This window comes from Dromaius novaehollandiae, chromosome 1 (genome assembly GCF_036370855.1).
Source record: "Dromaius novaehollandiae isolate bDroNov1 chromosome 1, bDroNov1.hap1, whole genome shotgun sequence".
In the NCBI taxonomy this organism is placed as follows: Eukaryota; Metazoa; Chordata; class Aves; order Casuariiformes; family Dromaiidae; genus Dromaius; species Dromaius novaehollandiae.
In genome coordinates this window covers 161,806,792-161,827,389 of record NC_088098.1, presented here as the reverse complement: position 1 = coordinate 161,827,389, position 20,598 = coordinate 161,806,792, and the positions used below count along the sequence as shown (strand labels likewise).

General features: G+C 33.5%; 1 protein-coding gene across 6 annotated transcripts in view; it reads right to left on the bottom strand.

Annotated features, from left to right (window-relative positions):
- The window catches only part of DOCK9 (dedicator of cytokinesis 9), a 143,681-nt gene that overhangs the window by 20,945 nt on the left and 102,138 nt on the right, over nt 1-20,598 (bottom strand). For 2 of the 6 annotated variants that reach the window (XM_064504455.1, XM_064504478.1), the window contains exons 33-44: nt 19,343-19,463; nt 18,266-18,399; nt 15,228-15,342; nt 13,484-13,550; nt 11,243-11,290; nt 9,255-9,391; nt 5,180-5,295; nt 3,583-3,720; nt 3,086-3,268; nt 2,329-2,442; nt 1,975-2,190; nt 195-252 (exon numbers count right to left, since the gene is read on the bottom strand). In XM_064504455.1, the coding sequence (XP_064360525.1) occupies nt 195-252; nt 1,975-2,190; nt 2,329-2,442; nt 3,086-3,268; nt 3,583-3,720; nt 5,180-5,295; nt 9,255-9,391; nt 11,243-11,290; nt 13,484-13,550; nt 15,228-15,342; nt 18,266-18,399; nt 19,343-19,463 (1,447 nt within the window). Of the gene's footprint in view, nt 1-194; nt 253-1,974; nt 2,191-2,328; nt 2,443-3,085; nt 3,269-3,582; nt 3,721-5,179; nt 5,296-8,697; nt 8,742-9,254; nt 9,392-11,242; nt 11,291-13,483; nt 13,551-15,227; nt 15,343-18,265; nt 18,400-19,342; nt 19,464-20,598 lie in introns of all 6 variants that reach the window. The other 4 variants (XM_064504461.1, XM_064504462.1, XM_064504469.1 and 1 more) reach the window with 2 other exon arrangements.

Sequence of the window (20,598 nt, the reverse complement as noted above, 5' to 3'; positions counted from 1 at the left end):
TTTACTTTCATCTGAAATGCTTCCAGTCAAGTATGCAAGTATGCTGTTAAATATGTGAATATACATTCTAATTAAGTCAGAATGTTTTCCTTGGTGAACACTTCTGCCCACATCTTCCTCAGGCAAACTAATTATTGCTATTCCTAAGCTATAATGAAAGATACAAACATTGAAGTAAGATTTCAGAATCGTACCTTTTCGTGTGAGATATTCTGCAACTAGTGCTGCTACATGGACATAGCACATTGCTGCCTAAAACAGAAATTGTAACAAACATTAGAAATTACAGTTATAATGGAACTACTCAAAACGACTTAAGGTACATAAGAAGAGTCCTAGTCCTCAGATAATTTCTTACGTTTTCCTTTTTTGCTGCTTTGCAGAAGATGCCCTAAAACTGGTTAAGAATTCTCCACTTCATTTATGCAAAACTATAACTGCGCAAGAGCACTCTTTTTTTCCACCACAGCACTGAGTAGCAAGGATACCAGTACACAGTCTGAGAGTGACCATGGATTACAAATTACAAGTTAATAATACCATCCTGTAGAAAAAAAGGCAAATCTCTGGGATGTATTCTGTAAGGTAAAGAGGTAATAATTCTACTCAATATTGATGGTGCTTCTGCTAACTTGCTTGGTCTGTTTTCTTGCCCCAGATCAAGAAGAAAGTAGAAAAACTGGAGACAGACCATTTGAGAGCAGCAAAAGCAGAGATTTAACCTATGTACAGAATTTGAAGGAATTTGGTTGGTGCAGTCTGGAAAATAGAAGATAAAAAGAAAGGCAGAATAATCTTCAAGCATTTGAAATATTTTTGAGAAGTAGAAAATGATCACTTTTCTCCACAGAAAGGACAAAAAAAGATGCAAGATTCCCCTTTAGCAAAAATGATTTGTGCTAAATAGCAAAGGGTTTTTCTAACTGTAACTGATTTGCAATGGAATAGTTTACATATAGGCTGTAGAATCACACATACTGGAGTTGAAGGTAAAACCTAAGTATCTATCCAGAATTGTCTCTAATTCACACTTTGTATGGGGTCAAAATAAGTGATCTACAGAGGTCCTTATCTAGCCAGATAGTCAACGATTCTTTTTTTTATATAATCAAAAATTAAAAATAGACCTGAAAAAGTACCACAAGAACTTGTCTTAGAGAGTAGACTTGGCACCCAGCAAAAAATGAGATCCCTCTTTCAAAATACAAGCTAGTAACAGATGAAGTATTGTATACCCCCTCTGCATTGCTACCATATAGATAAAAGAATTATAGTACTAAGACATGAATAAGTAAGGTAGCAGCTAGTATCTCTTGTAGATATTTACTTCAATGATGTTAAGCGTAACAGACACTTTTATAATATTCAGTGATGTGATGCAACAAGATTTGCTCTCAGATGGAACAAACTTCCAGAAAGAGCCTAAATTCATTCTGTATGCTGATAAAAATACTTAATTTGATCAAGACAAAATCCCCTCTCCCACCACTCCCTTTTCCTAGAAATAAATATTTTAACAGCACAGTGAAATCAGATAGCTATTTTATTGTTCAATATAATTTTAAGTACATTGGGTTTTTTTATTAGTAAGCAGTATGAATTAGAATAATTTAAACTAATCATGTAAAGCTAACTGGAGGGAAACATAAGGAGTGGCTTTTAAACTGTTCTAGCAATTGATAACTGAAAGATATTTCTAAGTCTGTCTCTTCCACTCTTTATACTGAGGATTCCTGGCGTAGCTGCATATCAGCTATAGTAGTTAAACATATGCTTTATATTAACGATCAAGAATGACTTACAGATGTACTCAGGCAGCATAAATACCTTGTTATTGAAGTTAATCTACTAACAAAATTTAATTAAAAAAAAAAACCTTACTGTATTACACACTAACAGCTACACACAGTATTTTGAATTTCAAGGAACTTAAGCTTAATAGGAAGCTAATATAGTTCAACATTATTCACCTACCTCTGAAAGATCCCCATTTTTAACATGAATCCTTGCCATGCTGTCTAACCATGTCTTCCTTAGTTCGGGTGTACTAGCGTAAGACTTTGCCAAACTATACTGGAGGTCCACAAGCATTTCTGGATCATTCTCATGCTCCTTCATCTGAGCTGTAGCCATCAGTACTGTACGAATACGTTTTGTTAAATCCTTAACATCAGAAGGGAATGTAGTATGCTAAAACAAGGAAAAATTAAGTAACTATTTTCTTTTTCTATTCTTTGCATAATAAAAAGTTGAAACAATTTCAAAAGACTCTGTGAAACCGTTTTCAAGCAGCCTCTCCACAGTATGAAAAGAAGAATCAAAACAGACCTTGATAATTCTGTCGCTATTGGCACAATTATTGATGATGGAAAGGGACTGCTGAAATCTAGTTCCTCCAATTCCAACAACATCAGCAATTAATTGGCTTACTGAAATAATAACCTTGACAGAAACAAACAACCTGTTAGTGCACATTTCATGAAACACCCCAGAAACTTAAGTGATTACAAAAGAAGTTTTGTTCTTTTTAACTGAAAGATTATTTCCTGAAGTGAAATTGTATTTCACAGAATTTTTTCAAAAATTACTTGTATAACAACATAAGCAATTTTATGAGAAACCAGTTTGTGTAAATTATCACAGGTATACTCTGGTCTAAAAAATGACTGCTTAAATGAACTAGCCACAGGTCATAAAACTAACAAACACAGAACTTTTCATTGTATTTCTGTTTTGTTGGAGATCTTTAGGTGCTTGCTACTGCATTCCTTTCCTCCTCTGACATAACAAGTTATGCTATTACACAAAGTAATATCTACAAAACAGAAAATTTGCTGCTCACAAATAAAAAGTTGTATTTCCTAGAAAACAGGGTCATTGAATTGTTTCTATTTTCATGTAGTGAACGTACTTCTACTGCCATCTTCTTAACTTTGAATAGTACTGGCCTTGCTTGAATCCAAAATCATCTTTCCTATGGCTCTATTTGACAGGACTTTGCACACTCGTATGCAACTGCACATCTACAAGCATAGGCAACCCAACATTTGAAAACATGAAAAAAAGAAAAATAAAGTATACTAACTTGCAGATGTGTCCTAACAAAAGACTTCTTCCCTGTGTAATCAAAATTATTTCTCATTAAGAAGTAAAGTAACTGTGAAGCTTCAGTTCGAATTGAGCTCAATTTGGAGTTACAATACTTAAGAACTTCATAGCACAATGCAGAACACATATCAGCTCTACCTTCATAAAACGTAGAAGGAAACTGAGGAAAAAGCAGAAGAGAAAAGTTATCCATTAAAGCTAACTTCAGTTCTTGATAAAATAAATGCGTCAAGAATAATACAAATATATTAATATTTCCAAGCAATGCAAAAAACCCACAATTATAGTAGTTCACAACACAAAATGATTTTTATAGCAATTCAAAGAATGATTATCCCATGCTGTTTTGGGATCATGACAGTCATTATTTACCAAATTCAGTTTGCGATTTTAGTTCTTAAGCTTTTATGGCGTATATTGTTAACTAAAGAAACAGACAAATAATTAAAGATTAACTATTATAAAACTTCTTACCTTAAAAATAAGTGCCCTTAAAGCTATGAAGACATTTTTTAATGCTGTTTCTGACTGGTTCTTTTGAAGGAAGCAGAGGTATACATCAAATACTTTTTTCATCAGTGGATTATGCCCATGATCAGCCAGTAGTTGATTCTTTAAATTGACAGTGAGAAATTAGAAGTTTTGTACTGCAATACATTTATAGCACTCTAAAAATATACACAGATCATCCAAAATGTTTTTGCTTCAAACAAGCAAGGAATTAAAAATAATTTGCATAATAATATCACAATGTTTAATAATGGAAGCAAAACTGAATTTTAATTGGATATTTCCAATATTTCATTAACCTGGCTCTATAAGAAAAGTGTTGGCTTTTATGTAGACTTATAAAACGATGATACTGATTTAATTAACAGCTGTTAAAAATCTGTTAACTATTAGCAGTTCCTTGAGAGGCAAGCTCAAAGTATTAATGCACACTGGTTACGCTGGCTTTAGCAGCTCTGACAGTGGAATTTTCTCATAGCAGTACCTCTAACCATGCTCTACTAAACCTCCCTCCCCACCAGAACCCAACCCCACCCCCTCACCATCTTCCCTTACTGTCCTAAAACTGAAACCAAAAAGGCTCTTAAGGATGAAGATATTGGTTACTTTTCAGAGTTTTATCTACATCAAGAACCAAAGGTACCATATCTCAGGTAAACTGTAAGGAAATATTAACTCAAAGAATCTTTTAACAATTGTTAAACTAGGTACTTAGGGCCTAAAATAGACCTGGGCTCTTGTAGCGTGCCTCAAGTTCTCTCAAACACAGAAGAAAAAAGCAAATAGGAGGGATATGCAAATGATTTACTGGGCACTGCTAGAAAAAGATTCCACAGGAAAGCTACAGCCAATGATACAACTAAAAAGGTGGCTCACACAGAGGAAAAATTAAAGTTACAGAAAAGCAACAGACACAAATTACTGTTGTCTTACTTAAAGAGTGGCTTCATATAAGAAGAGGCCAAGTCCAATATAAAAACCTCACAGCATTGAAACGTAACTTACAGTCTTGCCACATAATGCATCTATCACACCAAAGGGCCTTTAAAAAATAGTTATGCCACTAATATTAACTAGACATTGAGGTTTCTGGAAATGTTCTTAGAAAGAGCTAGGACGAGTAAAGAGTTTTCAATACATTACTGTTGATCAATAAGGAGTCTTCTTCATACTATATTCAGCTTTATTGTTACCCTTCAGGCATGTAAATTAAGAACATGCACTATTTAAAATAAATGGATTTACTCTTGATTTAAGTTTAACACTTGCATGACTCAGACGTAGAATCTTTTCTTAAGCAATAATCTTGCACCTTTCCAAGAAAGGTGTGTCTGTGTACAATATTTAACTGAAGACAAAGCATTTTGCTTTGACAGGTTATCGACTATTAAATGATACAACTATGAAATACATGTGTTAAAAATGAAATACAATACTAGAAATGCTAAAAATGCAATGCTATACTTCTATACAATATAAAATATAAATTTTAAAATATTTTTTAAAGTAATTTTTCTGAAAGATAATTATGGGACATGTCAACATCAAGTCAAGGACAAACCTTAAAAGCCATTGTGAATAATGATAAAGTATCCAGAATCGTAAGGCAAACTTCAGTAGCAATATTTGCTTCAAGTAAAGACTGGTGAAGAACATCTGCATCTGAATGGCCATAGCCTACAGAAATTTCAAAGGAAGTATAAGTGCTTGATGTATTTACTTAAACATTTCTTATTTGCAAAAGGCTTGCTGTACTAGGGAAAGTTTAACAAAAAGGAAAAAGCTTGACAAAAGTTCATATTCAATATAAAATAATATTTCATATGCATTTTAAATATTTTCAAATATGTGCACATACACAATTTTTCTAGCAAATTTGCATGAGATTATAAAATATATCAAGTACGAAGAAAAAACGTTAACAGAAGCACGAAAAAGCAAATAAAATCTTAAGTGCCTGATATTTCATGTGTGTGTACATATCTATACCTAAATACCTATCCTAAAATAAGTACTACAGTAGGATCGAGTTACAGCTGAAAATATGTACTGGTAATTTAGAGATGTTATAATGCTCTCAAAATCAATCACTATAAAAATACAGCACACTAAGAACTGAAAGAATACAATAACAACTTATGAGAACGCAGCTGAAGACCCAAATAATTAATTCTGGTATGTGGCAATACCGTGAGGTAGTTCCAGATTTGATCAAAGTATTTGATTTCTTTTATTTCCGTATTGTATTTAATTAATTTTAAAAACATATGATAACCAATGCTGAAGTGTGATATGTCATTTATGTTCCCTAACATTGAACTTTCAGAATCAGATTTTCAAATGTGTCCTGGTTGCTTTACACAAACTTGGTCCAGATCATACTGACACATTAGATTTACAGTCAACTTAGCATTGCTAAAGCACTGAAAAGCATAGCATAAACTTCTGAGGCTAAGAAAAGGACAGAAGAAAGGACATTCTTTTATACTGACAGCTGGCCACTTCTTTCTGCACAATCCCCGCTTCCCAGTCTGAGCTATGCATGCATACTTGTTCACAGATGTTTTTCCTCCCTGATCCAAACTAAGCAGACCTAGTGCTATATGCAGCTTAAAAAGGAGAATCATCTTTTGGAATCTGTTTCTGTTTTTAAGAACTAAAATATGAAGCCCAAAATCAAAGCAAGCCAATAAAAAGCTATAATGTAGAAAAAAAAATCGGTGTGGATTTATAGATGCTTTTTGTCAGGAAGTACACACCTCTTTCCTATCACCTTTTACATTCTCTCTGCCTCCACCTCCCCCTCCTCCCACATACTTTATTTATGGCTGCAATCCAGTTACTTCCTTCACTTTTGTAATGACAGAAAAGAACAGGCTGCATTTGGAAACAAGTTTTAGCACAACAGCCATTTGCTGGTATTTTTCATACACTTTTTCTCTAAGTAAAAGTGTTCTTTTCCTTAAAGAAATTCAAAGAACAATCCTTTTTCAAAGCAGTCACCTCTAGGTGACCAGAAATACTTAAGTTCGCCTGGTTTTGGCACTACTGATAATATCAAGAGATGCTGACCATTCTGAAAAAAGAACTGAGGTCGGGGGAAAATTCTTTAAAGAAATAATTTGTTTGCTCTTGCAGAAAGAAAAAGACTTTCAGATAGGAAGAATGGTGCAAGGGTTATTATAAGTCATAAATAAAGGCTGTAGCCAATGGACAGGATTCCAAACAGTTACAATTGTATTCTTTCCATAAATAATTAAAATCAACCAACCAAACAGGCCACTGTTTGTTTACTCTGCATTATTATTAGAGATAGACAGAACATTTGTGCAGGATGTAAACTTAAAGGAAAATACAACTGGGCTCAGTTAAAAGATTGATTTAGCAGTGATTTTTCATACAAATGCTAAAAATTAAACTTGTTTCAAACTGCTATAGTTTTAGAAAAGACAGTTTTACATGAAGAATACAATATTAACATACTTGATATCTGTTTCTCATATGTAATTGAACAAGTAACTATGGAACTACAATTACCACATCTAATATTTGCATCTGCCTAGATATGCATATGTTTTGATATGAATCTGTACCTTCACACTAATGCAGAATAACTAGATTTAAAAACACCTAAAAACTGAAAATGGGCTCATCTCTAATGACTATGAGGTAGGCGATGATTGTATACTGCTACTATAGGGTATGCCTCTCATATTTCATTGTTTGTGCATTGCTGTGTATTCAGCTGAGCTTCCTCCCCTCCTCCATCCCCAACAATATACATATAAATCTACCTTCCTACTTGCCTATATTGAGATGCTTCAAAAATTTGAAATATTTTACATTGGCCTAATTTCTCTCATACTGTACTTGAGATATTAAGCTTATAACTTACATTTATAGACAACTGTCTTGCCAAAGGATCATGATTATACGAACAAGTAGAACCATCAGGTTCCATTAGGTACATCCTTACTGTATGTATCCCATACAGGATACCTGAAAGATCTATTAGGGTCCTGAACACCATCTTGGATACATGATACAGACTGACTACTATGCAAAACTGAATGTTAGGCAAGAACAAGAACCAAATATATAAAAACTAATTTCACACTTCACATGGCTTTTATAGCAACATATTTTCACCTTATAAAACCATGGCCAATATAATATCCTTATACTCATTCAGTATCCAACATTAAAAAAAACTTTTATCACCTTATTCAAAGTTATGAGAGTGAGATATCTTCCCTGATAATATAATTCAATTTAGATGGAAAAGAACTGACAGTATATCTTTTTAACATAGACATATGCTTATTAAAATCCTTTAGCTCACAGTTTCTAAATTCTGTGAATGTTGCGAAGTTCTGGAAGTATGAAATCTCTTTGCATACAGGGCCCGGAAAGAGCTGTGTTATTTCCCTGAGAATTTTTTTTTTTTTTAAATCAATCTTTCTCTACTAAGACTGTTTCATCATATGGAATATATATATAGAGTCATATAGTGTAGAAGCCCTTTCTTTTATGTATTAAAAGACATGTACAAATCGGTATGATACAGCAGTAGTACTGCTGCTTACATGACTGCTATACAGTTTTCTCATATTTTTAATTCAAAAATTTACATTTTTTTAATTAAAGAAGGTGAGAGAATGTGTTCATAACATAGAAAAACCTTCTTCATTTTTCCACTAGACTACATGGTAAGTCTTATGCAACTAGGTCAGCTGTTTGATATCACAGATAATGGGTGAAAAAGCTTTAAGTATCTGTAATGGACAGTAAGGTATGCTTTGGGAAACAAAAGGATGAGTATAGGGAACATACAGTTAAGTCACATAATAGCTTTACTGCACATAATTCTTTTCAGTCATAGTGCTGTATTTTACTGGATTAGTCAATCAGTTTCACTGTGTTTTGAAGCTGAAAATTTAAAAATGATGCTTCAAAATACTTTACACACAGCATAACTTGCAATTTAAGAGCAGCATATTTAAAAAGATAGGACATAAGCAGATTTAGTTTTCAATACACAGTCTTACACAAGCTAACTTCAACCTGATTAAATCTTACCATTGTCTACAGAAATTCCAAGAACACTTGATATCTTTCTCACACTGAAAACAGAAAAATCACTTCATTATTGGATGTTTTTTCACTTCCAGACAAACCAGATCACAGGCTTCACACTCTTCATAGAAATTCTAGGGAACATATTTCTCCTTAGGAGATGTCAAAACATGGAGATATGGTCAAAATGCATATTTTAATTGTTAGATTAATCATTTATAAGATCAAGTGGGGAAAAAAATGAAACTTAATGAAGCCAATACACAAAAATATATAAATCAATCCTGCAAGCATGCACACCCAAAGTTCAAGTGCATATAATTAAAAGATTAAAATACAATTATAAAATATGCTGTAGTTAACCATGCTCCATGTTACGGCATCAGCCAGTGTGGATTGTTCTGTTGCAAAGCAGGGAACAGACCACAGACTGATTCCAGCTACTTGTTTGACCTAGAACAATAAAAGTCATTGAAATGCACTGGTGTGGCTCTGTGTCCTGTCTCTGGTGTTGTGGTACTGGTTGAGGATGATGAATGTTATGTTGTCATGAAACTTACTGTGGTTAAAAGTGAGAGAGTTATCCAGGCTGCTCAGCTGCTGTAATCTGGCATGCATCATTCCTGTTCTGTTACGGGAAACAGGCAATGTCTGAGATTTTCGATCATGAACTATGGATCCCAACCCCTCCTGGTTCCTGCAAGATGGGTGAAATGGGATAGAAGCAAAGTTAGACATGTCAAACTGCAGCAGGATAGGAAGCGTTAGTTAAGCAATTACAGCACAAGAAGTTTTATAGAAAGAATTGTAACGCAACCTATTTACTGTTTTACTTATAAAACAAAAATAGGTAGCTTAAAAAGCATCACAGCAAACTCTTTCTTAAAAAACCTCAAGGCATGAAAGCAAAAGCACACAAGCAGTTGCTCCTGAAATCAATTTACTTCAGAGCTTTTGAGAACATAAATATTTGAGAACATGAATATTCTGAAAATATTCAGAACCCAAACCCAAAATCCTTTATTTTGACTGTACAAAGTTTAGAAAAAAGTTAGGAGGACACACAAGACTAAAATTAGAAAGATTACATGCAACAGGAGAGCATGAATTAACTGAGGTATTATCATGTACATCTTACCCAAGCAGGAAGGGAGAAGAGCCATATACTTTGTTAAACTTGCAGCAATCAAGTGAAGAAAACAGAAAAGTGATCTGTGTTAGCAATCAGTACAGGCTAACTTCCTACTGTGTACCACCACCAGAGCTGATGAAAAATAAAAACCAGTGCTTGAATTACACAATTCCCTGTTCTCTTTTACTCTGTTATTTGTGCAGTTTAAGAGTGTGTGCATTGATTGTGACATACTTTGGTGTAATGACAATGTGAAAGACTAGAAAAATAGTTTTATTGGCAGAGTTCAACACCTCTGCAGCACGCAAGATGATTTCTATAGCTTAATTACTTGAGCATAACATGCAATACAGATTAAGTGACCAGTCAATAAAAAGGAAGTGTGGTAGTTTTCTCTACAAACTAGTCAAATTAGTTTAATGCATTTCTAAAACCCCTAAATTTGCAGGATCCTGTAAATCCAGAGTTTGAAGTTCATTGAAGCAGAAGGGTTACAGTCAAAACCTTAAAACAGCCAGATTCATTTTTGGCCACAGACCTTTTTTATTTTTATTTTTATTTATTTATTTATTTTTTTAAGGTGTGTAAACATACCTCCTGAAAAATCTCCAAGATAGTCAAAAGCTTTTTGTTTGTAAAAAGAGATTCACATGCTATTAAATCTAAATTAAAAATAAAAATGCTAAGATCTTAGTCAAAATCCTTTACCACCCAAAGTCAGCAACAAATTTCTCACTGAGTTCAAGAAGGTCAGCATTTAAAACCCACAAGTTTAATTATAACAGCATCACCATGTCAAGCACAGTATGAGGTCTAAACTGTTTACTGTCTTTTACTCTATTATAAAAGTATTTCGCATAAAAAAATTAATATGCAAAGATATTCAGATAATTCAGTACAAGTTTCTGACACTCGCAGATTTTCTCCTAAGGAGCCTTCAATGGGAACATACAGGCATCTTCAGTCTTTGAATTAAAAAACAGCAGCTTTGGAAATGTTCGCTATTCATCTTTCAGTAAAAACCTATATAAAAGATTTCTAACACATTTCAACATAGGTTAAACCTAAAGTGAATACAGAGTATATTTAAATTACAGGATAATTCTTCCCAAAAGAATCCATTTTAATGAAAAAAAACTGCTGTAAAAGTACAGCATTTAACAGATGGATTTTAAAGTAATTTATTGTAAACGTTTATAACGCACTCACTCCCATCATTCTTAAATAGATATCAGATTCCCAGCTAGGACACGTTTGATAATGCAGTAAGCAGTTACTTACTTCAAATTGTTAGGTATTACTTCACAATAATTTTTCTATCGTCATACAGTTTATTTGTAAAAGACATTCAAGGCATACTGTACACACTATTATTCTTAGTGGACAAGACTATTAAATTTAAATTCCACACAGTACCTGGCTATATATCGTTTTCCCATGTACTGAAACTGGTGTAAGCACACTCTGTAGAAAACACATAACAGGTCAGAGAAGCAACACTTAAACAATTTTTTAAAATTTATGTACACTGGAATCATTCGACTATTATTTTTGTTTGACTTTATATCGTTACCTCATAAAACTTCTTAAAATCTCCCACCCTTAAACCTCCCTTCCATCCCTAAGCCAAGAAAAGCTAGACATGGTTCCTCTGAAATCAGTCATTTATGGTTCTTATTTTGGTCAAATTGGGATTAATATCAAAAGACAAACAAAGGTTCCTGCAGAGCACACCCATCTCAACACTCTGAATCAAAACAGCTAGTGCTAGCCTAACAATGACAAGCTAGAAGAGCCAAAAGGTGAAAGAACAGAACACCCTAGAAAGTTGTAAACACGGAGCTGAAGTGCTTCATTTTGAACGGATTTTTATTACTTAATATTTATAGAAGAATAAGGTTTAGACTCAAGTATCACAGGCAAAACTTCATTATATGAAATGAGGTACAGCTACTTTCCAAATGAACTGCAACTCAGGACAAGCAACATGAACCGAAGCAGAGAGATAACCAGACATTATATATACACATTTTGCAAAGTGTGTATGAGAGCTAAAAAAGGAGCAATAAAGCCTGATTCTTTCTCCTTGGCCTAAAAAGAATTTTTTTTTAGGACTCTAGATACCAGGATAATAACAATGTGGTTCCCTTTTCTAAAGGGAAAGCATTTTTCTAAAACTATTTTCTAAAAAAAACCCTATTTTTTAAAAAGGGAAACAGCTTTTACTAGCTTTACAATAATCAGAAGACAAGGGTACATCGTAAAAGACATAATAATTTTTAATTGAAAAAAATTCAACTTCAATATGTTATATTTTAAACAATCCTAACACTACTGGTTTTAGATCCATCCAGAATATTCTGAGTATCACCTAATTCTCCTGGTGCCTCTGCTTTTCTCCAAGACTATTAAGTATATAAATCTGCTGACTAATAAATTAGAAGTCACACTTTCAAATTAAGACGAATGGTTTGGAGGCTATACTGATTACTTAATATGACCCTTTTCTCATTGAAAGTAACTACCTTGATAATCCATAAGGCTTAATACAGTTTCTCTTGTTTCTCAGGTAAGAATATTCTAAAAATTCTTCATTAAAGTGTAAACCCAAAGTGAAAGATAGTTTTCAGCCTTTCTCTTTCCTATGTCAGTGTGAATGAGGGAGAAAGCTGGTAAAGAGTCTCTTCAAATCAGCTCCTTTTTGTACTCAGACCCTAAGTAGACTAGCTACCTCCAAACTGCAGAATCAGAACAGCATTTGCCTCCCCCACACTTGTCATTCTGTTTGCACATTAACCTCATTCCCCTTTCTCCTGTCTCCTTGTCTTTTTTAGACTCTAAGCTCTTCAGAAAAAGCTCTTTGGGTGGAGAGTATCTACCTACCAGAAACACTGCCTCACAGTGGTAATGAGAAACAATCTATATTAATAAAAATTATCATCAGAATGAACATTATTGTCATTGGTAAAATACTCCTAGAAATGGAAGAGGTAGACTTCTATGAGCCTTGCTCCTGTGCTGGTTCGAGGAACTATGGTATCATCCACAACATTAATCTAATTGGAACTTTATTCTGTATTCCTTACACTGATATTGTGATGGAAACTTCCTCTGATAGTAATTTCAGATTACTCATTTGATCTCAAACCAATCAGATCTGGCCCCTTAAATAAGAGGTCTCCAATGGCAAAATACTTTTTTGCCACTAATTAGTTAAAGTTTACACCTCTGGCCTTAGAGTCTACTAACTAGGCTCATTTACTTGTTCAGTTCTGTCTCTGGTACAATCGCAATATTTTGCTAGATGCCCTTAACTGATGAATTAAAATATACACCTACAACACATTCCTAAAATAGATTTTGAGTAGCACATTCCATAACATAATTAAATGTTGATATTACTATTATTGAGCCTGTACTGTGGAAACAAGTGATCCCTGAGATCACTTCTCTATATTCCAACTCCAGAAATTACCAGGATATTCAGACAGACACCCAATTGTGCACATCAAGTTAAAGACTTCTAAACTGAGATTGATGGTATTTTTTTCAGATAAGGAAAAAAAAATATATATATATACACATTTAAATCCATACTGACAATTTTAACAGCAGAGTGAAACGCATAATTTTATGAGAAGTTTAACAAAATCTTACTCTGTAATTGTGAAAAAGTCCATGAGTTCAGATTTTGTAGCCTTGTTCCAGTATGTAAACAATGCATCTAGGAAAATCAAAAATATTAAAAACAAACAGGACAAAGGCAACAAACATAAAAACGTTAAGCAGAAGAGGAAACATCAGTTCTCGGTTTTTAAGATGAGGATTCAGAGAATCTGGAAATGGCTTGTGGGAGTACAGATGATTATTACTATTTAAAGTTTTCCTTGAAGCTGATTATACAATTGCACATATAATTTCTCTAAATGAGTTTCTATAATACGCTTTGAATGAATTTGTAATAATTCCATAATACTTCATATTTTGAAGAGCAGTAAGTGTGTAGCCAGTGATGGTTTAAGTGTTCTAAAAATATAAGACTTCAGAATAGTTTGAAGTAACAGTCTTATAACCTGCTTCTTTATAGACGGCTCTCAACATTTTAAAGCTTTTTATTCAGATTTACAGTTTTTCTCTTGTTTTCATCATGATGCTTTACTATGGATAGTTTTTCAGCACTGGTTGGGCTACCATGGTCAACTATAGACCAGTCAACAAATCAAAACTATCAGGGACACGCACAGATTCCAAAAATGGATACATTTTTTTTTTGAAGTTTGTAGTTACATAGCCAAGATGTGGACTGTTTTGCCAAAAATGTTAAAAATTAGCTAACAAATTCAAATTTACTACCAAGATGTGTGACAAAGTTAGTTTGATAGTTCTTCTTTTCCACCAGAATTCAGACTAACCCCATCTCCCATCGTAATGCAAGTTTTATATCAACCTATTAAAACAGTAAATTTTAACCTGCACTTCATGGAAATTCTGACAATTTTTTAAATATATTTCAAAATGTAAAATAGTGAAAAGTAATTTCCTTTTTTATTATTTTTTGCAATTAGCATACATGAAATAATATCTATGTAATTACATGAAACTCTAAAAATGTGACTGGATATTAAATAATTATAACCTTTCAAATCTCATTCTTAATTAAGTAGCATAATAAATTAGAGTTCAAGTAGTACTACATAAACTAGATTTTTAGGATTTAACAACAAAATATGCTCAGAAAATAATCCTACTCTTGACATATTTGCACAAATTGAAAAATTCAATATTTATACCAAAGGCTCTCCCCTTTTCTGTTTTTAACACTGATCAAAGTTAGTGATGATTCTGAGTTCTACGATCTTAAAAAGAAAAAAAAAAAACCCACAAGGATTTGCCATTCATGCACTATTTGCATGCGCCCCCGATAATATCAGTGTCTTTCAGAATGTTCAATGGATAATTTTGCAAATGCCCCTGGAAAATGGAGAAGCACTAATACCAACACTCTTGAAATGGAAAGACACTGTGATCAAGTATGTTTTTTCACAGTCATACACAACATTCTGCAGAACAGAAAAATGGACTAGCCATATCCTCTTCTACTGAACACTGAAGTATTTATTCTTCACCTCCAGTCTCCAGTCCAGACTCTGTAATCACACATGAACATATGTTTGCTTACCAAGTCCTTCAGTTTGCCTCATGCATTGAGGGAATAATGAATATTTAGTGGCTACAAAGTTTCAAACAGGGTTTAATTTGATCAATCACATAGACCTGTAAAACTTGGCACAATATGGCACCCACGCCTAAAATATTCTGCTAATTTTAAAAAGGTGTTAAGTCACATGCATAAATCAAACACATCTCTTTAAATTTATAGAAATTAGATAGAATTACCTACCATCTGACATACTTCTTAAAATATGAAGAAAACACATGAGCAGACTCCTGATCTCTGCTTGGTCAAGCTTGTCATATCGAACTACAGAACTTCCTAAAGTGCCCGTCTGTTGATTCTAAAAAGAAAACAAACAAGGCTTTGGCTGAATAGTTCTTGAACTGATAACAAACTAAAATATTTTAAATTATCTTATTAATTCCTGCAACAGAAACAGGATCTCAGAATGAAGACAAAGTGTTTCAGAGAGAGAGAGAGAGACAGGTCAACACTTTGTACACACAAATACCAACTAAGCCTCTTCATCTTCATTCATTTTTATTTGCTTCTTTGGATGAATTATTCCTCCAGAAAAGGGGGGAAGAGGAAAGGTTACCTAATAGCGACTATCAATCAAGATAATTATGAATAGGTAACCACATTGTAGAGAGTGGACATACCCTTTTTGCTTAGTTGAAATACTGCAAAAATACATGCTACTGTTAGGCAATACATACATACTCCTTCACAGAGTCTGCTCTTGAACAGATGTTATACTTAACTGTAGATAGGCCTGCCTCCACAAAATTCTTTTATTTAAAGACATAAGAACTCCAAGGAGAACATAAATGTATGGGAATAGTACGTATTCTGGAAGACCAATCATTAGTAAGAAGCTTGCCTCAAAAAACCTCCTTCTTGCTTCAAGACTTTGTTTATACAATTCCCACATTTGTGGGAAGTTAATCAGCAATACCCAATACTGAAGGAAGTCTGTCCAAAAAATAAAATCAAAGAAATCCATGACTGATCTTTCAAAGCGTACATCTAAAGAGCTACCGAAAGGAGAAAGCAGAACTGTAAGAATATACAAATCAAGCTGTAGGCCGTGACCTATCTGTAAAAGAACCATTTCCACGTGAGCAAATATTACAAAATCCTCAGTTAAGACTTTTACAGATATACTGTATGTTACGTTGCTTAAAGGATAAATTATGTCCTCTTTCAGTGCCTTAACCCTCACTTCCAATATGAGGCCACTTATCTGAATGGAAGGTAAACAAGTCATTTAATAAGTCTCCTCTAAAGTTACCAGTCTGATATAACTGATCCATGAAACTCTTTGGTTTCTACAAGAAAGTTAGATTACTTTGGCTTCCCGATCTTTTTAAGGACACATTACTGGTACTGGAACAAATCCTTTATATAAAAATTGGGAAATAAAATATTGTATGTACATGTGTGTGCATGTGTATGTGAGTATTTATGTATGCGTATCAGAAGTTACTGTAGTTTAAGAGGAAATGCACACCTATATGACCATGATTACTGTATTTTCTAAATACCTCACAACCTACTTATCTTTGAAATATCTCTGGTCAGTGAGGAAGTGCTACTGTACAACATTATGGATACTGAAATAACGCAGGTAAGTAATAAGTGGCAGAGCAGAACTGAATTTTAGGATACTGTCCAGAGCACTGGATAATATTCCTTCTAAAACAGTTGAAAATGTACATGGACAAACTAGGACTACAAAAATTATCTCAAAAAAAAAATCTATAAAGTATGCACATATTAAAACAGAAACTGGTACACTTGTGGCAAGTTCTGATTTCACCAGTATAGTTCTACAGGCTACTCTGAATGAAAATTAAAACAAGAACATGGCTTTTTATAGTAATGGCATCAAGCAATGAGCAAAAATTTGAAGATACGTGCATGGAACAACTGATATACTAGAAATAAAGTGTGAAAAGCAACAAATAATAAGCCAGGATTAAGTATTATTCTGGGAAAATATTGACAGCATGCAAAACACAAATCTTATATTACCTAAATTGCCAGACCGGAGTAGAATTTTCAAAGGACGTTGATTCCCTTGAAAACCCTTTCATTTAGTAAAAGCGCTACAAATTAGTAATTAACAACATGAAAACTAAGTAATAGATGACAGTATTGCCATTTAGCAACAGTGTATACACAAGATATTTATTTGCTTGGTCAATTCCAAAGAATTTTTTTTGTCCTATTTATATTATAAACACTAAGACTCAGATCCTGCTAAAATTTAACCTGATTGGATTTTTATGGTTAAATTAAATCATGTACATAAACTATTACAGGATGAGCATTTAATGGCATCTTACATGGTTACTTTGTACATATTTGCTTTAAGATCCAACTGTTGCAAAGAAGTGGCAAAACTATAGATCACACACTTCACTCAGCAGCTTAGCTATACCAAGCACAAAAAACAAATACTTCTTGTAACTGAAGAGAGAGAGCAGCATGCAAAATTTTCTCTGGCAAAGTTGGAATTGTCAGAAGTGAAAAATCCATAGTAACACGGTTTTTCTTTGCAGGGTGAGAATTTTCTTCTTCTTCTCCATTAGAGCGCATAGCATGAGCAGAGTGCCTTCTGAGAAGCTTCTCTCTCTGCCACAGGAAGGCATGTCAGAGTCAAGGGGAAAAAGTTAACATGTTGTGACATGCACAACAAAATCTAAGAAAATGAAATGTGATCAGTATCAATACAAGCTCCAGAAAGACATGACTGAATACCTCATAGCTACTGCAGCCAGAACTCCTAACTTGTTATAGGTTTAAAGTAAAATGATTTAGAAAAGTCAAACTAAAATAAGAGAAGTCAGCTGGAGAAAGGGCAGCAATTTTTTTTTTAAAATGTTAAAAATGCTACATATACTGTATATAGAAGAGGATGCAGCAAAGGTTCCCACAAAATCAAAGAAGCTGTCCCAGCTAGGTTTCAGTTCTCTTAATTTACTTCATTTATTGATTTGATCCAGGAAAAGGAAACATCAACTACTTGCTTATGTCTCTAATTTGAAATTATGTTCTTTTTTTTCTGCAAAATAAGTTAATAAATGCAATGCAAAAAGAACTAATAACTATTTTTAAACAGATAAACTTATTTAAAATACTGTTCTACAGTTACTCTAGAAAGTCCAACCCCACTGGAGATTACAAAAGTTAACTCCTATGAGAAATAGGGTGAGTTTTTAGGAATATAGTTTTTTGTTTTCTTTTTTCTTTTTTACCTTGTCAAGGGAATTGCTCTTGTCACTTTGTCTTTCTGGGAGACTGTTTCCGGAGTCTGTGCTTATAAGAGAGCCTCTTGAGTCAGCATTCCTCACACAATTGATGTTTGGAGTTGATGTGGTATATGGGGAAGCTTAATAAAACAACAAAAAGAGACCATCAAACAATGATACATGTACTGAAAACAGTTACTGCATAGTTTAGTCAGACTTCTAAAAGCACCATATATATATATACACACACACATACATACATACACAAACACACACACACTTTTTAAAAAGGCAAACAATTCCATTTACGTACATGTAATGGAAATAAATTTACTATATATTTTCAACAATATATGTGTACATATGCATATACACACAAACTTATGCACATAGATGTACATGAAAAACACATACACACTCGCATGAAAAAACATGTATTTTTAAAAAACTCCCCTTCTCCATTTTTCACCTGATACGATTTTTTTATTCACTAGTAAACAATACAGCTAATTACAGCAGATAACAAAAAAACAGAAAAATATACACTGAGAAGAAAGACGGGAAGATGCCCGTGTTTGTGCAAACACCAATCTACTCAGAGATGGTCTCTACCATCACTTACAAAACCGTGGATTATGATGGTCTTGCCAGAAGCGACTACAGCTAGTCATCTATTGTTTCTCTCTAGCAAGGCAAGAACAACCAGCTTTGATGGGGGTGGGGAGCAAAGCAGCTAGCTCCAGGAGATAGTTCTCCTCCTCTTTTTTGTTTTGTTTTTGGGTTTTTTTTGGTTTGGTTTGAAAGAGGAAGACAAACAAAACTGCAAATACCCTGCAAGAAAGATTTCATTTCATCAGGGTTCTGTTACCTGAAGTAGCAGTAGAAATCTAGGGATATGTCCACAATACGGCCACTGTGGATAATGAAGATATTCTCAGGGTAGAGGGAAAAAAGCCCTTATAAAACTCAGATTCAAACTCCACTAATCTGTAACATTCATGCACGCATTCAAAAAGCAAGTGGAGCTGGACACAGAACAGTTATTTTTAGTAACAAAGGAAAAAGGAAACTTTAAAGGCTTACCAATGCCAGAGATAACACCAAATAGATCTTTAGGAAGGCTGTTATCCAATGTGTTTCCTGATTTTTGTGGTGTTACCAGCTGACTTGCAGTTGGCAAATGAAGTGCATCGTCTTTTGCACTCTGTTTGGAAAAGAGAGAAAAATGTGATTAATATTTTCCAGCATTATGATTTTAGGGCATACTGCATACTTTTATCTTCCAGAGCAGTATTTGTTATATGTTTATTTCTTAAGTATTAGTTTCTATCATGTTCAAAAGCATGGGATGAGATGTTCAAATATTTGCACAAGCAGAGATAGCTTCAAATTTAAGACACCTCAAACGACATTGACAAAATGAATAGTCCATGGAATTTTAAACACTGAAAAATAGATATTTCCAAAACACACAGCTTACTTTTACTTCACACATGCAAATATTTCTCTTATTGGAAAGGTATTGTGAATTTCTCTTTCTAATTTGCAAAAGAAACACAGAAAGAAATGGACAAACAAAAATAAAAGAATTCTTTAATCTTTAAATCTTAGATTCAATAATTGTATCTAACCATATTATATCAATATACTCATTAAAAAATTCCATTTGGATTCATTCTCCTATAGCCATCTTAGACTAAAGCTGTTCCATAAGCTCACTTCTTTAGAGTTAAATTTTTTTCTCTGTTTTCTAGAAAATTAAGCAAAATAAATGGACCAGAAAGAAATTTGGTATTGGACTGAATCAGGAAAATAAGATTTATATATATAAAAAAACTACAACTAGCATACAGTCTTTTCTGCTGAATAGCAACAGCAGCTACTGATTCTGACAAGGTTTTAGCAGACATAACTAATTCTATATATGTTTGAAGTCAGTGGGAGTTTTCTCTTGCATAAGAATTAAGCATATGTAAGTGCAATATTACAATCTACGAGTTTGTACAAAGTGGCAGGACAGACTACAGAAAAGGGTAATTTCTGAGAAAAAAATAGAGACATTATAATTTAATGAAATCTTCTCTTACAACACATGTATCAAAAACTTGATAAAAGATACAAAAGGAAGCCAATTAAAATTGCAGAAACAATGGGTATTTTGACTTCAACTCACTCTTCCTTCAACTTCTTTGGTACTTAACTAACAGCTGCCAAAAAAGATATACTGGGTCCAATCCTATGCGGTCTATAGTTTGCACTGAAATATAGGAACAGGCCCCACAGTTAACGAAAAAGGAAAATGCTACATGACAGTATAATCAGATGGCATTAGGATGATG